This window comes from Solea solea, chromosome 6 (genome assembly GCF_958295425.1).
Source record: "Solea solea chromosome 6, fSolSol10.1, whole genome shotgun sequence".
Classification (NCBI taxonomy): domain Eukaryota; kingdom Metazoa; phylum Chordata; class Actinopteri; order Pleuronectiformes; family Soleidae; genus Solea; species Solea solea.
The window spans coordinates 14,416,667-14,441,914 of NC_081139.1; the positions used below are offsets into that span (position 1 = coordinate 14,416,667).

General features: G+C 40.8%; 1 protein-coding gene across 3 annotated transcripts in view; it reads left to right on the forward strand.

Annotated features, from left to right (window-relative positions):
* The window catches only part of fbln2 (fibulin 2), a 57,445-nt gene that overhangs the window by 18,422 nt on the left and 13,775 nt on the right, over positions 1–25,248 (forward strand). For all 3 annotated transcript variants that reach the window (XM_058631683.1, XM_058631686.1, XM_058631685.1), the window contains exons 3-9: positions 7,993–8,119; positions 8,883–9,012; positions 9,906–10,092; positions 13,545–13,754; positions 15,152–15,265; positions 16,318–16,419; positions 23,600–23,734. In XM_058631683.1, coding sequence (XP_058487666.1) covers positions 7,993–8,119; positions 8,883–9,012; positions 9,906–10,092; positions 13,545–13,754; positions 15,152–15,265; positions 16,318–16,419; positions 23,600–23,734 — 1,005 coding nt within the window. The remainder of the gene's footprint in view (positions 1–7,992; positions 8,120–8,882; positions 9,013–9,905; positions 10,093–13,544; positions 13,755–15,151; positions 15,266–16,317; positions 16,420–23,599; positions 23,735–25,248) is intronic.

Here is a 25,248-nt window from a genome sequence, read left to right on the forward strand (position 1 = left end):
ATTACTGCATTGCTAGATTTGACTGACCAAAATTCATCCAATCGTCATGAAAATACCTCTTCTCTTCTTCTGTAACACCTTTTACAAGCCTTTTATCTCAAAGCTTTGACAGGGCAACAAACACAACAATCAAAATGTAATCTAAATGAAAATGATTTATTTTTGATTGCCATAATTATTCTTAATCACACTGACTAGCTGAGAAACTGGTTTATTGGAATACAATGGGTGGAACGTGAATGGAAATCATCCAAATTGTACAAACTAAATAGATTGTGTGCAGAAAATATTTCAGTCTGGCAACACTGCTGGTTCTCTCAACATCTGTAATGAGCTTATCAAAAGGATTAGACTGTCATTTCAGTCAACACTTAACTTTCCATTTTAACCCCTACATTCTAGGTCTAAATACCAGAAATTCAGCTTGGTATATTTCAGCTACCGTGCCATATTCTTGGACATGAAAGATATTTTCAGACAGTTAAAAGCTTTTGTCCAATTCTTTCTTTGTCTATATACTTTTAAAATGAACCAGATATCAAAATTCATGCTGGTGGAGAACTTGGTATCAACTTCATTATTCACTCTCATGGCCAGATCTTGCAAGACTAATAAGAGAAAACAGAAAAAGAGATTAATCTTGCAGTTATCAGCTCATTTCATTTAAGATTGATTCTAATCTTTTTTCTTTTCTTATAGAAAACTCTACTACTTTTTGAAATAAATACAAATATCACAATAGCTTTGCTGAATATGTTAGGACTTGAGCCAGTGAGACTGCAACCTGGATGTCAGTTTGCATGTTAAAAGTCTTAGTCGGACTAACATACCTGGATAGTCTGATTACTCCTGCATGTATACACTTAGTCGGACTGGAGTTGGACTTGCCGTTCTGCACATGCACCAAAATTCCTCCGTGGTCTTTGACCTGGAAGTAGAAAGAGACGACGTATAAACTACAGTACTGTTGCTGGAAATCATACGGTAGCGTCTTTCTCAGCATCCACAAATGCCATGCTCGATCTAATCTGTATCACGATTAACATGTACAATGGGTACGAAATTACATAACCAAAGCATGATCCATCTCGTCATTCGCTGTTTGTGTTTCTGTGACATAAAGGTCAACAGGAAACCGATTCATGACGCACTAGATTATAGAGAGATACAGCGGTGTACATAGCCAATAAATAGATTTCCTCCTCTGCAGGTATACTCGGGCTCAGCCAGTTGTCTGATTGCCTGTCTTTGACTATGGCCCACGCCCAATTAAACTGTGCGTGTAAACATATTGAGAAAACAGTGCAAACGCAACATACTGAATATAGAGAACATGAAGAAATGTGCAAGTTGGGGTTGATTATATTATATTAGTCATTATTTCTTGTATTTAGCTATGATTTGTGAAACCTTCAAAACTCATTACGTTGTAGCTAAACTGGAGTGACAGGGCAAATCACTATACACATAAACCGTTTGTCATCTTGTACTTGAACTCCGTATTTCACAATGTGCATCTGAATGTTGAACGACATTCCTGCCAATCTGCTGGAGAGTGAGTAAGTCGGTTCCGTTCTCCCTGCTTTATCTTCGTAAGAGGCATGTTGATGAATGACTGTCGCAGTGTGTTTCAGGGTGAGAAAAGCTTGTGACTGTTTCAGAGCAGTGGGAGTTGAGAAATTCAGCATCCTCGTATTGTTCTATGTCATTACCCACTCTGGCCTGCTCATATTATTTCCTGAAAGCCCAGAGTGTCTCATCAGTCCATTCATACTTGCTGCACAAATAAACACATTGAAACAGAAGGCATTCACGGACAAGAGAGACTTAATCTATCATGTACATTTTGTGAATTGCGAACAGGAACCTGGGGATTTGTTCTTCTAGAGACAAAGTTGTTATGTCTTTGTCTGGCGTCTATCCTTGGAATTATTACCTCTTTTTCCCAATAGTTACTCCATTCCATGCTTCTTACTCACTAAATGGGTTTTAATGGCCAATGCATAAATGTAGCTAAATGAACTGAAACTGCTGTTCCAATGAAAGTTTTTAATTTCCCTTAAAGTTTTGTATTCAGTCAACACGATTGCTTTTCCACTGTGTAGTGAAATTGGCATAGATAAGATAAGATATGGATCTTTAAAGCTGCCGTCGTCGTATATCTATCTTCAAAATGTGTTAAATGACTATGCATGATGTGAAAAGTGATTCATAGAAAATGTTTTGGTGAAAATGATGTCTACCGTTTTGGTTCTCTCAGCTTGTAGCTGTTGTATTTTGTGTCGCAGCTCTCATGGACCACCTTTTAAAAAGCTGCTAAAGAGCAAGATATGTTTCTCAATTGGTGGAAACAATATCAGTCGAAATGAAAACGAGTATTGGACTTGGAACTGAATGCTTACACAACAATTTCCCTACCTACTTATCTTTCTATCTAATATAACAACTTTGTAATTGTTTTGTTTTCATCTTGTTCTTCTGCCACCAGTCGCCCCAAAAAGCAAAATAAGGGAAACACTAAAAATGACATTCCATTTGACTTTTGTCGTGTTTGTTGAAGTACTGTGGTGTAATGATGTGAGCTTTTAATTCTCAGTCATTATTGTTTTGGTTTTGGGAATAAACACTGGTTCAATACGTTTCTCAGTTGGAATCTTGGTTCAACTCGTGCCTTTCTGTGTGGAGTTCTCGTGTAATTCTGGTGTTTGTGTGGGTTTTTCTCTGGGTACTGCAAAGATTAATTGGTGACTCTAAATTGAGTGTTAATGGTTGTTTGTCTTTGTATGTTGGTCTTGTGATAGGCTGGTAAGCCCCTCACTGTCAACTGGGATTAAAGCCAGTGTATTAAAGCTTTTCTTCTGGAAACATTTGCCAACTGTACTAAAACTGCTCTGAAAATGTGCAAGCTTGTCAGGAGCTACTTTGACATAACTGCCTGTCATTTGGTCTATTGTTAATGTAAATAGATAGACACTCACCATTATTTGTTGTCTTTCTATAATTTCAAACCAATCTGGTAAGTCACTTTTTTTCTGATATAAATGTACTTAAGTTTTAGAAGTAAAAGTATTAAAAAATTGAGGTTAGGATTGAGACATGGTGGCTCAGTGGTAGGGCAAGTTGCCTTTCAACTGTAAGGCTGTGGGTTCAATCCCTAACCCTAGAGTCAGGGGCACTGAGATGTGTGAATGACAAAACTGCAGTTCAAGACTAGAAAAGCTCTTAATAAATACAGGCCATTACCAACTCTTCTTCTGATTTTATATGGTAGTAACGAGTAGCAAAGACAGTTAGAGGAAATGCAGTGGAGTAAAAGTAAAAGTGGCTAGAAATACAAATAACAAAGTAAAGTACAGATATGTGAATTTTGTACAAAGTATTTGTACCTCATTACATTACAACGTTGTTATTTTCTTTTTCTCTGTAAACACGCGATGAGTGTGCATGAAAATCAAAAATTCATCAGCAGTTTCTGACGTATAATTTGGCACCACATCATGTTCAAAGTAATTCAATATTTACAAATACTGTCCAATACAGCAAACTGTTAAAACTGTAAAAGGACATCCATCACATATTAGTAGTGGTCAACACTAATTAGATAATATATTTAAACAGCCATGTATCAACATGATAAATCAGCAAATCTGTCTGTTGTCACCTAGTTTGTTACCAGAGTCACCACATCACAGACGGTACAAGCTACAAACATGGATTCCACTGCCGCGCTGTCGTAGGTGCTGTGGATGTTGTCGTGAACTCCCTCAGAGTGCAGATGTGTCAGCCATGTGGCTGAGTGTGTTGTGAGACAGATCTGTGTTTGGCCAGACAGCGTAATGATGGGAACGCAGAGTGAAGCCCAGCTAATCGGTCCAGACAAACCCCAGGGGATTCCCTTATGTGGGAGGCTGTCTCTTGTTCTTGGTCTGTCTGCTCCATAACAGCCTAATTTGGAGGAGAGGCAGCACTGCCATCCGGGGAAACTGTGTTGACTCTTTTTCCACAGTAGGTATTGACAAATGTGTGGTTCTAGGAATATAAATGTATGTGCGTGTTTCCATGGTTTCTTGGTTAATTAGCAGACTTCTTCTCAATTTTAGGCTCCACCTGACCTTATGTTTGCCCTTTGGCAAGCATTCCAGGAACACGCTTGTCATAACACTGTAAAATACATTGCCTCTAACTTTTTTCACTCAGGATCAGTGTGGGTTCAAATGAAGCCTTAGAGTTTGAAAATCTCATTAGATCTGTGAGAAGCAAACCCATAGAGGTGTGTTGTGAGAGTAGTTGTATCCTCCTGCTCTGTCAAAGCTGCCTAAATTACAAATAGATCAAATAAATCAAATAAATGAATAAACCATACCTCAAAGGGGATATATTTTAAATTTGTACAACGGCTACTTTTAGCATGAAAACTAGGGGTGGGAATCACAGGGTACCTAATGATAAGACATGATCCGTGATACCAATAATATCGCGATACAGCGATTCTGTGATAATCAATATATTGCAAGACAGTCATACAGCGATACATCATATCATCTGTTTAACTGAAGAAAACAAAACATCTGTGAACAGTTAAAAGTGCATGATTTCTCTACTTATTCACAACAAACAGAACCAGGTGCATTAAAAGTCTAGTATTGAATGTGGATGGAGCATCACTTAATGGAGCTTTCTCTGCCGTAAACTCCCTCTTCTTCAGCCAAGTAACTTCCACCCAAGTTTCCGTCAAGTAAAACTGGCAGGGACTCTTTTCTTTATAGTCCCTTAATTTGTGAATTAAAATATCTGTATGGATTATCGTATTGCACAAGGAAATATATATCACCAAATCTGTATTTTGACCCATGGCTACACTGTATTTTAAAGGGGATAGAGTGGCTTTTTAGGTTTAGTAAAGTTTGGCATTTCCGGCATATAGCTGCAGCCTGGTGTGTTTGACTAACTCTGGTGGCAACACATGTTGAAATGTTATGGAAGATGATCACAACACCAAACCAATAGCATAAACAGTTTGTGGCTTGCAAATTAAAATTTGACTCATGAACATACTGGCTTGCAGCATTAGATAAAGCCTGTATTTAAATTTCATTTAATTTAATGTTTCCATTAAAATGTTTTCCATAGCCTCTGATTATGATCATTTTTATGATCAACTCATCCATCAGCTGGCTGTATTCATAAAACGTGAAGATGGTCGACAGCTGTTGTGGCCCCGGGATGGTCCATTCAAAATTCACAACAATGGCTGTCCTTTTATATCTTGGGGAGAATCAACAGTCTTCACAAAAAGTAAACCTTTTAAAGGTGTCCTTGTGTGGAAAAAATGTCTACATTTGGATGCCTTTCTTTTCTGCATGGACTCCCCCTAAAAGGGCTCAAACAGTCTGGCATGCAGATGGATAATGGAATAAGAAATTTTGAGCATGTTCTCTCAATTTGACACAATGAATGAAAAGAATGAAAAGAATTTTGGGAAAGTGGGTGTTCACAAAAGCACTGTAATATGCGGTCAGCCTCTTGGGAGTCACAGATGAGACTGAAACCAACCAAGTGAAGTAAAAAGAGCTCCGAGTATCGCTATTTAAAGCATTCCTGGCTGAATGTAGTTAATCTGAATGGACACTGTGCAGTATGGGATTAGCATAGTTTAGACGTGCTACACTTAGAGGTGATTACAATACACTGCACAACATCTCTACCATGGCTTATGTTTTATTTACAAGTAATTCATTTAGTAACAGGAATTTGCACAGTGACGTGAAATGGCTGCACCAGAATGATGACACTCATGGAACTATTTGTTGTCATGTAGGAAGTCCAAGCCTTTTAAATAAATGAAACAAAGCAGTGGGAATGTGAAGAATATGCTAATGTTCTCTACTGTATATAAGCCGGTGAAGGTTTATTGAGAGGAAAAACAAAAGCTCTTTGTCAGTGGCTTTTCTTCAAAGGGCTCAGAGTCAAGTTTGATGCGTGCACTTTGGGTGTGGTGTGGAGGCGACGAGGAAACTGGGCTCTTCATAGTGCCAAGCAGCAGCAGCAGCAGCAGCAGCAGCAGCAGTCTGCCTCACAGTGTGCTCATCCTCCATGTGATCTCCATGCAAAACAGCCAGCCTTGCTGTGAGTGGGGAAAGGGGGAGAGAGGGGGGGGGGGTGCGTATTTCAGACTCCACGGGACCTGCAGAGAGGAGAAGAATGTCAGTGATTACTCTGACAGCTGCCACATCAGCATGCTCTTGACGTAGGCAAGGTTTGCTTGAAGTTGCATAATTGAAAGCGACAAAGATATATATTTTTTTTTTTTTTTCAAGCATCAGCATAAATGTGAGCTATAGAAATAGGAAATGCATTCGTTCAATTATGGGGATTTAATGGGTTCCTGCTTTAACATGTTAAACGCTCTTTTCTCTCGGTTGATGATATTGAAACGATGCCATTTTTTCCTCCGACTTCATGTTTTCAACAAATCCGTTACAGTGACTCAATAGATTGATTGATTGATGGATTCATTGATGGATTCATTGATCTAATTGATTTTTTTCATCCCAGACTGGGAAATCGTTCTGTTACAGCAGCATTAGACATCAGAACATAAGAATGTACTGTGTATTGTAAGTTTAGCCAAGAATAAAATAATAGAATACAAAATGACAACTATATATAAACATATGGCGGTATAAAATCTGAAATATAAACATGCGTGATAGTAAAAACTAGATCTGAATAGCCATACGTACAGTATAGTGAGTATAAAATGCATTATAACACCACTTTTACTGAAGTAGAATTACAGAATTACCTTAAAAAAAATGCTGGTGTACTGAAAACGTAACCATACATCTGTTAGAATAATGTTAATGTTGTCTACCATCCTCAGCCCCTCAGCAGGTAATTTATAAAATAGCTGCTGTCTGTCTGTCTGTCTCTGTCACAGCAATCAGTCAAAACAGTTTTAATCCAGTCGTAATTAAACTTGGCCTCAAATGTCAAGTCACAGCATGGAATCAATGTTTTACCAATGTATGACAAAAAAGCCAAAGTATAATATACAAACCTTTTTCAAACACAAAGTGCTGTGCATGGACAAAATTAAAACACATTTTTGCAAACAAACATACTGTTTTCATACTGGTATGCATAATATTATACATATGTACATATGTACAACTGATTAAAAGGAAGATGTCTGTATAGATTCTCAGTTGCCCAGGTCGTAATCTTCAGAAGTGTATTACTGGCAACTGGACTTACTTTGTCAGTCAGAAGTGAAGAAGCACCTTCAAGTCCAGTTGCATATAACTGGAACTATAAGGGAAAAAAAGATTTAAATAAAACCAACAGCCTCAGATCTCATTGTATCTTTCCTACAGAAAGATTGTCAGTATATGACAATAACTTGCTGGCCCGTGTCCTTCATAATATCAAAATAATTCATCATCACGTGAAACAGTAATATTCACCCATGCTTAGGAGTTAATACTTTTAACAGTGCAGCATATTCATGCAGAATATTTAAGAGTGCATGCAGCGCAGGTGAAGCGTCTATCATTTATTCTGATGAGATTTTCACGTCCGTCCAAACCTTGGAAGTCCTGAAATCTGCTCGCCACCTGATATTCTATAAAAACACTGACTCTGTCTCACTTCACGCTCACAGCTAGAGGACTGTCGTTCTACTTATGAACACTATATATAGAAGAAATTGTTGCTTGGGTAAAAAAAAAAAAAGAAAAAAGTTTCCAATCATAAAATGTGCTACTGTATTCTGGTGACAGACCTACAGGGTTCAGCTGTAGAAATGTTATGGCGCCTTTTGAAACCTGGTGCAGTCTACCATCTGTTTCTGTCTGTCTGCAGAAGGCACAGTATAGCTGAGCAGACAAAGAGAATTTATTGTACAACTGTTTTTCTTTTTTTTTTATTATTTATTCCATCATCGTTATGTGTATGTTGATGTGTGCATACCTGCATGTCTCTGGGCTGCAGGTCCAGGAGCCTCTGTTGAAGAGCTGCTGCAGAGCTGCTGTGCCGCTGGCCAGAAATGGTTCAGTGAAAACAATCACTGCAACCACATGCCTCTGCTGACCGGTGACAGGAGTGACTCCATGTGCAGGTGAGTACTGTCCCAGTAAGCCACACGTTTGGAAACTGCTTTAGAGAAAGTAATAGTGTCTTAACTTAGTTGAAACCACAGTTAACTCAAGCACTGTACAACATGGGTGTCATATTTTTTAATGAAATACAACTTAAAACATGGCAGTGACTGTGGACGTCAGACAAAAATGATCAGCTACTTAACAAAAAGCTATTCTAGCATAAGTCGACACTACTTAAAGAACAAAGCTCTTCTAATAAAAGCTATTCTAGCGTAAGAACCTGTCCCCTGCTTTTCCCAACAGGAAGTTTGTGTTACTTTGTAAACCCACTCACTTCCCCAGCATTGAGTCCATTGACAAAAACAGCAATTTTATCCAGCAGAACACAGGAGTTGTTGGTTCATTGCTGCCTCGAAGTTGTTGTCACTTAAATCCAAACCAATAAATCTGTACAACAAATGAACATACTGGTGAAGGAAGCTGCACCAACATCGCTGTGTTCTGTGAGGTAAAATCATTGGTTATGTCAGTGTGGTGGGAATGAGTGGATTACAAAGTGACACCTAATCTTAAACACTTAACACACTAGTGGATACGCAGTATATACATTTTCTTAGTTCAGTTTTGTTTTTTTCCTTTCTGTTCTTTATTTAATCACGTGGGACACTTTAAGTGACATCACTTTGTTTGAAAAGTGCTAAATAAATAAAGGCTGATTTTGATATCTGTGTGTGCGTGTGTGTGTGTGTGTGTGTGTGTGTGTGTGTGTGTGCGTGCCAGTGTCGCACAAAACCAGTGCTGCCGCAGCTCACAGAAGGAGAGCCAGTGTGAATTAGGAATAACTTCAGCCAGAAGAGGAGACACATGTGAGGTGGCTCAGGAGGATGAGTGCGCACGTGACTCCTACCAGGTACATCACTGTCTCACCAGCATGACGTCTCCTAAAAAGCGGTGCCATTTGCTTAATGAAACAGCACGTCACGGGTGGATGATGCACTCCTCCTCTACCCACTAGCCTAACAAACACTGACTTGATGAAAGGTTGTTACATTTATATCTCTTGAATAGAAAATTAGCTGTTTTTGTGAGTCAGGCTGAGTGTGACTCACCGTTTCAAATGCTTCAAGACCACAAGAAGTGCAAAGCAATTCCACCCATCGGCAGTGGTCTGGTACTGCGGAACAGCCACAATAACATGGTTTCTGAGTCTGTGTATATCAGACTTTAAACACATTAAATATCTCCTGGAATGTATCAATGTTTTGGCCACAGCCAGATTTCAGTTTCAGAATCTGTGCCAGCAGAAGGGCTTTCTTGAAGGTTGGGCAGTGTATTTGTGTTCATTGGCAAGCGATGTGTTTGTAAAGAACGGCCAAAAAATCTCCCATTTCTCTTCACATCCCTCAGACCTGTGAATACTTTCATGTGGAAATTGGAGCCACCCCTTTGCTAGGAGTCAGCTCAGACTGTAGTCATTGTTTCACCAAGAGAAAAACCTGGTTTTTCAGCCCTTCAGCCAACTGCTCATGTGTTAAAACAGCCGAGCCAAGCGTCTGCGCCAGGTCATTTTTAAGGAAGGTGAAAAAAAAGTGGTCCACCTTGAGGCTACAGCTGAAACCCCCTTTGTTGTGGGTTCACCGGGATGACTCTGCCCACTTGGCGGTCGGTTACGTTTCCTTCCTTTCAACTGTTTACTAAACAGGGTTAAAAGTGGAGGGTCATAAAGAGAGTAGGTAATAAGAGTTTTTAAAAGGGGGAGCCCAGTTGATACACTCCTAATTGCTGCTGTGCCTGGATGGACAGGTGTGCTGCAGCTGCTGTGCCCTTGGCTTATGGATGCGCGGTGAAGGATGGGGCTGCGATGCTCACCAGCACCTGGTCTACCCATGCAGTCACGTCGCACTCACCTGCTGCGAGGAAGGCGAAGGTCCAAGTCAGGTGACACTGAAGAAAAAGCAACAACCCAGACCATCTCCAATGCCTAGAAAAGGTATCTGTTCTGTATCTGTATGCAGTCCATCATGTGACATAGGACAGATGCACACATTAGGAGCCAACGAGCTCTTAGCTGTGGGAAAGCCACACATTTCTTCATCATGCGATGTGGTCTTGTATTTGGAAGAGAGACTGACAGTTTGAGGTGAGACCGAGTCAGGTCAAATTAAAAGAGAGTAACAAAAATATTTTCAGGAATGAGAACAAGGAAAAGATGCTCTGCTGTCCATTATCTTCTTTGAGCTGTTTTACCACAACTGGCAAATCTTGCAAATGGTTTGCAGCTGTGAAAAGCTCCTTTTACATAGAAGAATTATTACACTACAAGTTTCATTTCAAATTCTCGAGTTTGTTTTTTGTCTCTAATTTAACCTGAGATCTGGGTGTATAACATTAGATGAGGAGCAGGATGCAGGTATTTGGTTTCTCTTTTATAATTTTCAAACTTCAAAGACACTGAGTCAAGTAGCATTAACTGAGGAAATGGATCAGATTTCACATAAATCCCTCTAGAGACACAGAATGCATATGTCCACATGTAAAACATGTAAAAACAAGACGTTTATAAGGAGTTTAGTATGTGGGTCCAAAGTTTTAAGACAGTTGCAAGTCTCTGACAGCTGTATTTTCTTAAATGGCCATCAGGGGGATAATCAACTGGTTGAAGTCAGTCTGTATGTAAATCTGTGAGGAAATTAGTCTTCTTCTCACTTGACTTAACATCAGGAAACATTTACCTGATGAGTTTCAGGTCAATTTCAGGACAATTACGGACCACAGTGCTTGTTTGAAAGCAGCTTTATTTAATTTGAACACAAAAACCTATTAATCCTGCCTCCTCGGCATTCCCGCCCTCTATCTACTGCACATTTGTGGCTGCCGTCACGTGCTTGAACCGACAAAGCACAGCGCGCTGATGAACGGAACTGGTCCTGGTTTTGAGCCATCTCTGTTATGTCCTGGTTGAAATGCAAGTCAGAGGTGGAGCCCGAGCGGAGTCTGATCTTTCAAAAGACAGACGCTCTCAGTTGATGGGTCAGGAGTCACGTTACCGTTCACAGTAATGGGGAAAGATGTATGCAAGCTGTGATGAATCAGGAACAGATGGCAGCTCAGGCTGTTGTCTCTTTACTTGGGCCAGCAAAGTTTTCCTCTGTCTCTGATCTATCACGTACATATCGCCTCTGACATTTGCATCCAGGATTGTCCAAACAACTGAGACTGAATGTAAACATGGCTCATGCAAACCTCTTCCAAGACTCATTTGTTTGTACACGTACAGAAAAATAGTTAGACTTCAGTACACTTGCATCTGAATTTTAGCAACTTTACACAGTATTTATTGTTTGCTGTTACTGCATTCACACGTGTGCATTGGAGGTTTCAGCGTAATGCTGCCCTTTTGACCTTAATCCATATTTTGTTTTATGTTGCACCTTGGTCCTGGTGATGAAACGCTGTCTTACTTTACTGTGTACATGGCTGAACTGACTATAAACATACTACTTCTACTACCGTGAACTGAAAAGCTGCTCATTTGGTCAAGCAAATCCAATCGAACCGTTTTTATGCAAACATTCCAGCACAGACGCGAGACAATCAAATGATGTTTATGCTCGAACAGGTAGACTCTCCAAACAGAGCTCTTGGACAAGGCTGTTCTTCCCACTGCTGGAGAGTACACCCAACAACACCCAAACACTATGTTAGCAATAATGGCAGCCTTTCTACAAAGTCTGCCACTTCAGACACTGCTCTGGTAACTTCAGAAAGTCGAAACCAGCACCACGCCGGTCATTGAGTGGTGCTGTGTCAGCACCATGAAAACAGATTCCTATATTTGGATGCTTCTGCACCAGCTGTAGCCATGGTATGTTTTTGGGGTTGCCCGGACACACTCACATCTTTAAGATTTTATGAACAATGACGAATAGATGTCAATCTCTATTTGTTGAGGGACTACGTTCAAATTTTGTACTAAAGTCACTGATATGAGCCTGGATAGACTTTTGCTCATCTTTATACCTCTGACATACACAAAAGGGAATGGACTGGGAGTTCAGTATTAGTCTTTGTGTTTGTGCTTTAATGGAAGCAATTGTTTGCATGTGTGATGATGAGACAAAGTCAGACCCCCGCTGTTATTTCATTCACGACATCAGAGGAATTCCTCTCATCCCACGCTGTAATAGACTCTCTGCTCTAGCCATCAACCAGCAGCTCATTTCCTCCCGCTTTTAAACGGCAAACGTGAGTGATGTCATTCTGAAGTGGGAATCATTTAACCTGCTGAAAGCTGCAAAGGTTTTAGGAGCTGTAAAAACCAGTCGAAGCTCATAGTCAACACGCACTCAAGATGCATGAAGGATGCCTTTACTTTGTGAATGTTTTAAGGAATGGATGAGGACGCACGGTAATTATTTCCTTGGGGGGGAATGTCTTCAGTCTTATGACTCACTGCCTTTGAATTAAAACAGAAAACATTCACTTTTAACCCAAAACCCTCAAAAGAGCAATTTCTTATAATAAAGCACACTTTCAGCCCTCACCTCTTGGCATACAGTCAAGCACTTGCGTGTTTATCTGGTGTATTTTTTCCCTTTTGTTTTCGTGGCTTGAATCACTCTACTGATTCATCATGAGAGCTGCCAGTCAGAGGATGAGACGGAGCACAGAAATACTAAAATAAGCAAGTTACTAGGACTCATTTCTAACTTCCCCCCCTGCAAATCTGAGGCAGTGTTGCGATGTTTGTAGTTCTTTGCTATCGGCTATACAGCAGTGTGTCCCAGTCCTAAAAGACAGATCTGGTTCCACTTCAGATTTTAAAACCACAAAGACAGAAGAGTTGAACAAAAGATTTTAGTTCTCTGAGAATCTCAAGCAGAATGGTATTTTCACCAAAATATCACAAACCAAATTCACACACAATTTAATCAAAAGGGGGGGGAAAAAGATGTGTATATATTTTGGCTTGTGCGAGGTTATACATGAGTTATTCCAGTACATATTCCAGTTGACATTAAAAGTTTGTTTTACAGGTAGGATTTCAACTATGAACAGGTGTAATAGTGCAGTCAGCTGACCGACCAGGACATTTCCTTTCTGCTCATTCTAGTTTTCCAAGAATCACTTCATTTTGAATACTTTCCCCACTACTTCACTCACACATTATTGTTCCGTGATCACAAATGCGTCACGGATTGACCTCAGCACTCGTTTGTGGTGGTCCTGTAATGATGCACATTTGCATATTAAAAGTGGATAAAAGTGTCACTTAAAACACTCTGTAAAATTAAAAAGAGGAGCAGATGTTGTTTTGTAACTTCAAGTCAATTTCATGAGGTATGTGTGTATGTGTGTGTGTGTGTGGGATAAACTCTCTGGGCAATCTGGTGCCGTCTCTAATTTGAGACCCTGCCAATCCCCTCCTCTCATTCCTTCCAGTCTCAGACAGCGAGTATCCCAAGGAGGCCTTCTCCATCAGTGCCACAGATGAAGCTGCCAACGTGGTGGAGGAGCAGGAGGATATGGATGAGTGTCAGCTGTATGCAGGCCAGCTGTGCCAGCACAAATGCATCAACATCTTGGGTTCATACCGCTGTGAATGCCACCGGGGCTACATCCTGCAGCAAGATCGACACTCCTGTGCACCAGGTACTGTTCAGTGTTAAGACCCGTTCTCCACCGACTGGTACAGTTCAGTTGTTTTTGCAATGTTACACAATCCTTTGGATTATGTTTGTGTTTAGTTTTGACTACCTAACACAGTGGTCTGGCACCTGAAGGGTGGAGTTAGACACACTGCAGCTCACTGATTGGTGGATAGAGAATCAGGTCACATCAGTGTGTATTACAACAAAGGGAGGATTAATTTGTTTTTTAAATAAATAGTGTCAACATGCAGCAGTGGTATGATGTGACATTACACAGCTCTGCTTTCCCAGCAAATGACGGCGTGGTATTTAAAGTTGGAGTACACAACATTTTTTGGCACACTTAGGTAACATTGGCAACAACTGCCTAAGCTGCAGAGAAATGTAGGAACAATGCATATCTGGTAGGAACATTTCAGCACATTTGAGTGCCCATCGCACTCTTAACTGCTCTGTGATTGGTCAGTTTCTCCTGTCATGGGATATTTACCATAGGCTGGATTGAGAGCCTAGAGGAGGTGCCGAAGTCAATTCCTTGATTTGAATTGTGCACAAAGATTATTATGTTCTGTAATTATTAATAAATAAATGAATAAGAGTGACGAGGGCCGATTTTGGAATCAAATAATCCTCTAGGGGTCACCCAGACCTTAAAACACCACTAGGCCAATAATAAAAATTGGCCTCCATGTCATATTTGAAAGGTTTATAACATAACATTTCATAACAAAGTGCGTATTTAGCCATCAACATAAATAACAATTTACAAATTAAAATTAAACATTGAGTGAAAATACTAAAATGTTACGCCTATAAGGCTGACTACTAAAATGTCAATATTAACCCCCTAACATAAACATGAAGAAGCCTTTAACGTGGGCAAAAAGTTTCTCCACTTTTACCTTGTGCTCCTTCAGTTATGCTAAAACACAGATGTGTGATTGGAATTAGCTCATGAAGGAATTTCTGAACAATAAAACTCAAAGTATTTTACTTCCATTAAAGGTTTAACTACAAGAGGCTTAATTTTTATTGGATGCAGATATATGGTCATTTTTTTGCTATGATTATGCTGTGGTTAAACTAGTTACAGATTTCATCATCATAGTCTTGGTGAATTAACAAGCTCGTAAAAATCCCCTCTTACCCTTAAAATGAAAGATAATTTATTCATAGACCTCTCTGCTCTATAAAAGAGTATAATGACAAAGCACCCAGCAGCGGTCGGATCATGTCTGGCTATTTGGGAATGGATATTACGTATAATTTTGCCTTTTTTTAATCTTGTAAACTGCTTTCATATCAGAAACATTAAAAAGTCGTTTCTTTTAATTGTTAAGTTTAACCCCACTGAGCTGTTTCTCATAGTGTCTGTTGTGGTGTGTTCTCATTGTGCAGTGAGTCCTGATGAAGACAACAGAGTCAGAGAGGAGAGTCCAGCTGTGATCCCAACACAAACCACCACCACCACTACAACCACCGCACACCCAGTCCGTCTCAACCCTTGTGCAGGTATTACAAGCATTATACTCTCCTGTATAGTGATGCTCACTGTGCACAGAAAACATTCAAACTTTAATCACCTTTAATCACCTGTACAAAGATATTAAGAATAATATCTTTTAAAGATTGGAAAAACATGTTCTAGTACAGCAAGATGTTAGATGTCCTATATAAAGCCATCCAATTCATTGTAGTTTTGATTTGACCTTGTGTAAATACACCATTTGGCTTTTCTCAGTACAAACTTTGTCAACTATACTGTGTAATATATTCAATAAATGTACATATTCTGCTCTTCAATCGGGCTGGGCAATAATTTGATATCAATATCTATCTAAGGTTCAATATTGTAAATTGTACTAAATTGTATTTCTCAAACTTGGACTGATTCATCCAGAGACATACTGTTGCATGTCTGTGTTCCACTGGACTCAAACTGACCTGTGTGCTCTGCACATGATCCACAGCTCCCAGCCCCTGCCTTTGATCCGAAAATAATAGCAGAAGCTGATCCACATAAAAAAGAACACACCAGAGAGCAAATCATGGATGTGCCAGCCCAGTGCATTTCGGGACTAACGTGGAGACTCAATTTATGCTCTGTCAGCTTAAATTGAAGTTGATGGATGGTAGAAAGACACAAAATGGCAGTCGACATGGTACCAACCAACCACCAGCTCAAGTTGTTTGAGTCCGTGGTGCAACAGGTCAACCGCAAAATGCCTAATACTAAAAAGCTGAGAGGCAGCATATCGCCAGTTAGTGTAGTGGAGGCAGAATCGCTGACTGTCTCTGACTCTTATTTATAAGAATATACAATATCTATGGAGTGGTCTTTTGACACTTGACTGCTTAAAAGCTTTTTCAAGGGACGTGTGAGAAATTGTGGGGAAACACTTCCTGCTCGGGGGCCGGGGGGAGACCTTGAAGAGCAAAACAAGGATCAGCAGGACGGCACAGAAGCACCACGAGGATTAAAAAGTGAAGATATCATGTCGCTGCATGCAATCCAGAGATGATTGTGATCACGCTGCTCATATTTTATTTCTTTCACCTTATAGCAAATGGTCCCTGCAGTCAGCAGTGTACAACAGTGGCAGGCCAGGCTCACTGCTCCTGCTTCCCTGGCTTCTCATTGATGACAGATGGTCGCATGTGTGAAGGTAAGGGCTTTCGCTCCTGCCCGTCATGTTACCGTTGGCAGTAATTGGAGCAATTTACCAAGCTTGCGTGTGTGTGTGTGTTTGTGGGTCCCTTAAGCCGCCTCTCTAAAGCTGGGCTTGTACTTGGCACCAAACAACCTAGCAGCATCAACAACAGTGCCGCACGCTTGAACAGCAACAAACACATACACCACACACACAACAGACATGCAATGGAGCGGTTTGTCCGGAGGTTGGAACATTTTCTAATTGGATGCAGTCACTCATGAAAAAGGGAAATGCAGGTCTTGTGAAACTAAACAACGCATCGACTGATGGGCTCTCACTTCCTGGAGACTGTTGCCAGGAACACGAGTTAGCCGTAGCTGGTTACTCTTTGGCAGTGATATCTTTAAAACATCCCGGATTATACAGTAGCATCTGTGTACTTGGGTACCTTCTTTGAAAACCTGGCAGAACAGTGACAGGAGGACAGTCTCCATAACACTGACCTGTTGCACCTTTAATGACTATAATTTGATAAACATTTGATGCCCGGTGCTTTTTCAGTTTGAGTTTGATTGTACTCATTATGAAATTATGAAACTAAAATGCATAATTTCCGTGGTGGACGGTGTCTGAGTTGTTCCTGGAACACATTTTAACAAACTTGTTTTTATCATCTTCACATCCTAATATCCTGCGAAAAGTTCATTCAGAACACATGGAAGGATTAGCAGGTGTATCAGCCAGAGAGATGTACTCCAGTGTGAAGTTAATGGCAGGGAATGTTCTCTGTTGCACTACATGATTTCCAGTGTTTTTTTTTGGGGGGGCGGAGCTTTTACGAGAGGGGCAAAAGGAGGGGGTTTGATGAACTGGTTTCATTTTTTTCCAAAGTTTTTTTTGAGTTTACACAATGCTGAGAAAGGCTATCAACTCCAAATGACTCTCTCCTTGTTCCTAAGTAAAGTGGTATTTTCCATCTCATGTCACCTGGCGACGTTACCGCGCTGCACACAACACAAGAAGTGATTAGACAGACGGAGGCAACAGCAACATTTTGCTTGTAAAACAAGATTGAGTTTGACTGAAAACACGAAGGAAGCGCCCACGAAAAAAACTTTCAGAGGTGGATTCTACTGCTCCATAAACCCGGTTGTTCAGCAGTTTCTTTCCCCCCCATGTGCTGCTAGTGTATACACACAAACGCTCCCTCAATCAGGTCTGATAGTTTTGCAGGACAGAGCCAGTTCTCAGATGGAAAAAATTATTTTACATTGTTTCTGTTTACGAATGGAGTAACCTAGAAGGGCCCTTGGGCAAAAATGCAAGCATGTTTAAGTGAATTATTCAGTTTGTTTGCCAACATGTTGGCCTTTGGAGCTTCATACCATGACAGGACACTCAGCTAAGGTCCTGGATCCGATCCCAGTTTGACTAAGGATGAGCCTTTCTGTGTGTGCGTGTGGGTTTTCTCTGGTTACTCCAGCTCCCTCCAGTCCAGTCCAAAAACATGCAGACTGGGAATTAGGTAAATCGACTCTAGGTGTGTGGGTGATAGTGAATGGCCTTGCAATGGACTAGCAACCTGTCCAGGGTGTACGATTGGCTCCAGCCCTCACACGACCCGATTAATCAGTAGAAACTGAATGAATGAGAATGAATGAACGTCATCCTGCAATAGTGTAAAAATCAGTTGTTGTATTTTGGGAAGTGCTACTTCATAGTCATGTTGTAGGCTGCGCCGCTGTTGCATTTTATTGCAATAACCTAACAGTTAAAGATCGATCCTCAGTACATTAGAGGTGCTCGTTGGTTCAAAGTCAGCGTTTTGCTGCAGAGGAAATTCAATCAAATAGATGGACCACCTACATTTACACCCTCCCCCAGATGGGAATGTAATTGTTACCATGCCAAGGACCATTTTCCATGAATGGGTCTACAGTAATAAATTTCCTGCAGCAGTTAGTAAATTGATCCATGAATTTGTAAATAGGTTGAGAACTTTGGCAGCGGGTTTGCTTTGTGAAAAAAAAAACAAAAAACAGTGAAACAGATGGTTCACGTTCCAGATTGCACTACACAGCAGCTTACACCACGTGTGCCGCTGGAGTGGACAGGTAGAGAGTGTGAACCATAGTGCTGCATGTAGCTGTGACACAGTGGACACATGCGCTGAAAGTGGCTCAGTTTTGCTTCACGTGTCAGTCAGCAGACGGTGTAATACCTTTAGATGGGAACCTATTACATAAGAGTTAGTGTTTCTCCTCCCTACTATTTCATTCACGGCTCAGAGTGAACACTTTCCCTCCTAAGTCTTTCCACATGTGAACACGTGGGTGGGCAACATTTGGCTTCAACAGGACAAAGGGACTGAAGCGGCTCTACAAGATGTCAGTGTGTGTGTGTGGGGGGGGGGGAGGTGTCAGAGAGGTGTAAGTCGACTGTGGACTAACCTGAATGTTGTTAACGTGCGCTGGTACTCGGATACTGATGGGATTCATTCAATGTGATGGTTGAGTGAGATAGACACAACAGTTGCTCTCCTCTTTCCGTTTCACTCACAGCTGTTCCCATGGAAACGTGTTCAGTGACGAGGCCTTTTTGGGTGCATCAGAAAAACGCAAATGTGCGAGTTAGACAATTAGTCCGCTTTCTGATGTCGTCTCTGCTCATCGCTCAAGTGTGAATGGCTTCTCTCAGTACACACACTCACACACACACACATACTTAGTGAAAACAATAACAGACAAAAATCATAAACAAGAGAACATACTGTATTCTCGTATTCCCTCCTTTAATGAAATGCCTTACTTGCCTTTCAGAGTTTTTTGCCACAGGGAATCTGAATGAAATATGTGCTTTAAAACAATTTGAATGGGGAGCAGGAGGAGGGGGGAAAACACTGATCTGAGGCGCTCACCCTGCAGCTCTTTCCCATAAGGTTCTTTTCTATGTCAGCATCACTTGTCACAGTACAGCTTACTGTATTACATAAAACCCTCTGTGGATCTGCAGCAAACACATTTATCTCACTTTCTTAATTCAACCACTTCTCTTTCTTGACATAATGGTATTCTGTGCACCGACGATGTAAAGTCTTAACCCTCAGAAAGCCTTTTGAAGTAGTCTTCTAACATGTCCTCACAATAAAGACATGTAGACACACGGACACACATCATTTCCACTCTTATCCATTTATGATATTTACTCCAAGGAACATGGCAACATCTAAGGTTTTAGAGTTGTATTTCTTATGATTATGGATGAGACTTTTGCAGTAAATATCTGCATTATCCTCTCTGCGAAGAAAATACTGTAAGTGAGAGCTCTGTTCTGAAGAAAAGCAGCTCAGCTAGGAACATGTGTGTAATGAGGTCTTTGCAGATGTGCTGTACCATAGGGAAACAATGGTTTTACTGGTGAAGTGTTTCCTGTGACACAGAGCAGATTACTGATATGAGGCAAGTTATTGAAGATCAGCAAGCAGCAGTGTGGGTTCATGCCAAGAAAAAGTACCACAGCTTTTTCTGCTTTGAGAGTGATGAAGTTTAGAGAAGGCCAGACAGGAGTTGCACTGTGTCTTTATATCTGTCACTTTTGTACCCATTTTAAAGAATAAGTTGTGTCATTTCCATTTCAGTTAATCCCTTTAATGTAATTATTTAAGGTAGTATTCAGGAACTCTCGGTAAAACACAACAGCCGCACTGCAGCAGACACACAGCAGACACCCAGACATTGCCTTTGCTCCTGTTGACAATATTTCTCCTAACTATTTGACTTTGTAGCTTCATGTTCCCAGCTGTAAAAATACTGAGAAGTCTTTCTCATTACTGGAAGTATGGCTCCTCCAACAAGCTACACTGCTTTGTTTTTACTTGAGCAATAAAATATTGCTTGTCAATCTTACCTTTCTCTTCCTGGCAGTTGCCATGAAGTGACAACACCTTCACCCTGACTGCGACCTGACGGAGATACAGTCAGAAGAAACCTCCCTGTAGCATGTGTTGCTGTAATTTACTACTTTACTTTAGGTTATTTGATCACGGAAAGATTTAATAGCGGTCCAGAGAATGTTGTTGTATTTCCGCGTCACTAATTTACAGGCTGTATGTGACCCTGAGGCCAGATGTTCCTCTCCTATTATAGCCCACAGCTATATGAGCCACACTGACAGTTATTGAGTGTGCCGCACAATAATATTGTGCACTATATTGACACAGCGGTTTAAAACGTATGAAGTGGTTGTGGTGAGAGGCAGACAAGCATAACAATGAATTGCCAGACTTTCTCTCCCTCATGTCTTCTTTGTGTCAAAAAGTGTATACTGTGTACTGTATGCGTATGACATCATACTTGTTTTGCCTTTAAAAGCATTACATTTATGCCTGCTGCCCACAAATGTAAGTGTCTACTTTCTATACAAATGACTGATACACACAACTAGTTCTGAGTGTTTTGCGTCTGATTTACAGTTATCCATCACCTCTTGGATCGAGTTATTTTAGAATTATACAGACGTCTTCTTTCCTGGTGTGTAATCCATTCTCCTTGCATTTTGTGTACATCCGTCCTTTATCCAAGGAAGTGGCCAGATGTTTGGAACCTGTTCATGAGTGAAAGTATATATATATATACGATAAAAACTGGTGTATCCCTTGTGGAGAAACCGACCGCAAGACTTTTAATTTGTTTTAAATGTCGTTCAGAGACAATATGACGGTAACCACTTGCAAGCAGAACAGTAATGTCCTTATAATGAAGTCCTTCAAATAAAATAAGCACGAGAAACTGAAATATATATATTTTTATGCTCATGTCCCTTTAGGGGCTCCGTAGGATGAAGCTTTAGTGTATAGATTATAAATGCCGCAGTTTTTTTTGTTTTATTTTAGCAGAGAAAAACAGATACCCCTGATAAAATCAACATCATCTGGATCTCTGATCCAAACATCCCTCTGAATTCATGATGGAGAAATCACACACACACACACACACAGCCTGCATCTGCGTGGCCCGAACCCTCCTGTCACAAACCAAATCTGCAAATGAGCCAAGTCTGACGTCATCTACCTCAGCTTGAACTTTTCAAAGATTCCCATCGTCTGCTCAATCAAGTGTGAAAAAACCACATGGTATATGTTTCCTCGAGTGCCTGATGGTGCCGCCTCTCAGACACATCCCCATGCTCCGGTCTCTTGATAGCCTTCTCCCTCCTACGTTCAGCCACACATTTATATTCCTCTTTGCTCCCTTGTTTTCCATTGGATCTGTTCACTCCTCACAGCTGTATAATGTGGCTGTCCCCAGGCACCAGTCAAGGGAGGTAGGGAGCTTAAAGCAATAGGCACTTTTTCCCCTTTACTTTCTCTTTTTTTCTTCCCTTAAATGACGCACTGGAAATAATGCCAGACACTGGAGCCCTGTGGTGGAAGGCAAAGGCAACTTTCTGCACCACTGGCAATATGCAAACACTGAAAGCAGTGCCATCCATCCCAAGCCTTGACAGAGAGCAGGGCCCAGAGGACATGGCAGACTTGGTGTGGCTGAAAATATCTGCCCTATGACGGCGATTTACAAAGACAGTCCCCCCCGAAACAAGTGCATGCAGTGTCTATACAGCATCACAGAGTACAAATACATACAAATACAATTGAATTGTATTGAAAATAAAGAGAAACTGTTCATTTAAGTGGGTTGGACAATTGTCCGACCCAGCTCTTAACCTTATGGAAAAGAGCTCCGGGGTCTTACTCACACACGGGGTACAAGTGAGAGCCTCAGATCAGCGCTTATCCTCCTCCTCCTCCTCCTCCTCCTCCTCCCCATTCATAATCATTGTAGTTCATTCAGATTCCCTATGGCAGAAGCTCTGAAAGTCATGGAAGGCATTTCAGCAAGCGAGGGACTGCCAACAGACACACAAGCAGCACAGGAGCACCGGAGAATACAGTATGTTCTCCTCTCGTTTCTGATTCAATGTGGATGCCCTGGCTCCTTTTGTGTCGATTTTTACAAGACATTTTTGTCCGCTTCCCTGTGGAGTGGATCACTTTTACTAGATGCAAAAGCCATCATGTTATTGTTGTGTGTGTTTGTGTGTGTGTGTGTGTGCATGCTGGATGTCTGCCACATGGACACACATGTGCAGATACGGTAACACACAATAATCCCAGGCCGGCCCTACTGTATCAGTCCATTCAGCGAATCAGCCATGCAGCGTGATGCATGATAACGGAATGCAGCAGCGTGATAAAGAGTGAGGATCCACTGTCTCAGCACGAGCTTCCCAAAGTCATAAATCAACAGCGACTGTTTACCAACTCCGCCGCCGTTGGACTGATAACTGATAATACTGTGTATTTTATTTCACTGAAACGAGCAGATGAAGCTCAAACATCACTCGTCTGCTGCCGAGACCTGATATTCTGATCTTAACTTGGGATTTAAAGTAACATAATTTAGGATTGTTCGTTGTATTGTCTGTTACAATATATATCGAGGTGCATTTGTTAACAACCATGTTTTCACACTGGGTACAGTAGCCTGTGCTATAGCATTTCCTATAATTAGGATGACATGTTTTTTTTTTTTCAAGATATTAGAAATGAAAACTAACCCTGATTGTTTGAATCACTCGATTTATGAACATAAATGGAAACAAGATAACGTCAATAACACGGCCTGACACAAAGAAAGCTCAAACGCACTGGATGCAGATGGTAAGCAAACAATTTACTCACCAGGTGGCTGTCACTCAATTATCCCTCTGCTTCTCTTAGCTCACGCCGGCGAGTGAAAGCTGGACCAATATTCACCCGTAGTTTTGTTTTTTGTTATATGTTTTCGGTCATGTGTTATTTGTGTTTTTACTTAACTTTCTTCTCATAGGATACGACTACATTGAGCCTCAGAGAACTGGAAATTAAAGGATATTAATTTGTGTCATTATAGAAAAATGTCTGTTCCAGCTTTTACAAAGTGCACTATTATACTCTTTCCTGGAGGGAAAAAGCGAAACATCCAGTACACTTTGCATGTGCATAGTCTTTGTAACGTGCTATGTTTCTGTGAATATGTTTATAGCGGACGAACACACAAACAACGTAACAACCGTAACTACCAGCATGTACAGGCTCTGTCCATCACACGTTATTTGTTTCCACTCACGGCCACCATTTGTCCTTTCTCTGCAGATGTGGACGAGTGCGTGACCAACACCCACAGCTGTCGGCCCAGCGAGCGCTGCGTGAACACAGTGGGATCGTTTGTATGCGAGCTGCAGGTCACTTGTCCTACAGGCTTCCAGCTGAGTAATAGTGTTTGTGAGGGTGAGTTCATTGTACCTGACGTATTTCATTAAGGCGATTTACCCAGCAGTCATTTTCAGAGCCGCTAACGCAGTCAGTGGAAATACTGATGATGTCTTTTTTAAGAGGCAGTACAGGCACTGAATTCTAACTTTCTTTTTAGCTACAAAACAGCCAGAAATCAGATGGAATGGGGAATAACACATAATAATTCATCCTTGTATTTTTTTTTTTTTTTTGCTTTTTTTAATTGCTCATTGAAATGATTAAGGTACTCCTAAATTATAGTTATTAACATTTCAGTGCTGGTTCGTTTGGCAACACACATAGTTACCGTGGTAACAGCCTGAGTGAGTTGTAAAGCCTTCTGCAGGTCATTCTTGAGCAGCTTCACAACGAAGCACTAAGTGGTTTTGTTTGGAAATTGCACTGCTGTCATTTTTAAACAAAGACAAATACTACAACATAGTCACAGCCTTCAAGTGAAAGTCTAAACATTACATTTGGTCACTTACTTCTTACAGTTATGCAGAGCTTGTGTCTGTGTAACTGTGTCCTGCTTGGTTTTGCCAGTTTAGCAAAGGATCTCCTGGCAAACGGTACATAATCACTGCGTCAGCGTGTAACAGATGCTAATGTATGTACACACACACACGGGCTGTTCTGCTCCGTACGTTTGTCCCCTCTGTCACTTTTTCTAATTGTATCACTGAAAACCCCAAAATAATTTCTCCTTAAAGGGCCCTTTAAGGAGACTCATCGACCGCTGAGGACTGCTGTGTCGTACATAGCTGTGGCATCATTGATGGCAGAGAGTTCCTCTCAAAGAGGCTCATTGTTGCCCGCAGACCATATTCAGATGAATACGATGAATATTAATTGTGTAGAAATCAACACAAATCTTTAAAGGAAACTGTAGAAATGAAAGTAAATGGACCGTTATGCTGATTTTCTTTTTTTTTATTCATTCTGGGGGTTGTTGCCAAAGTGTTCATTAAAGATATGACAGTTTGTCATCATAATGATGTTTTTTTTTTCACAGAAACATGACGACTTAATTGATGGCACAAAATGGATTTGGTGGTTTGAATCAGTGAAGTTGTGACAGTAACTGTGAGGTGTCAGGTGCCTGTAGACAAATGTTGTTTTGCAATGGGCTTAAAATTGACAGTTTTTACAAATAAGGGGCTTGTGATAAATAGATTTGACGTAGCACGTTTACACAAGGTATTTTAAGTCTTGACTTGATATGACTACTCAATGTAGCTGGATAAGGAATATTTAGTCGGCCGTCCAGCAGACAAAAAGAAATTAGTAATCGCTTCGTGAAAGAAGATAGCACACATCTCCGCTGCGACACGTCCCTCTGCCGATGATTGGTAGAGGAAACGCCGAATGAATGTTGTTCTGCCCGTGCACCCCAGGACAAATCTCATAGGACCAAATATTACATGAACTCCAGAGAAACGAGCTCATCGCTCACAAGATTCAATAACTGTCATTTAACAAGTTTGGTTCAGCTTCTGTTATTTGCA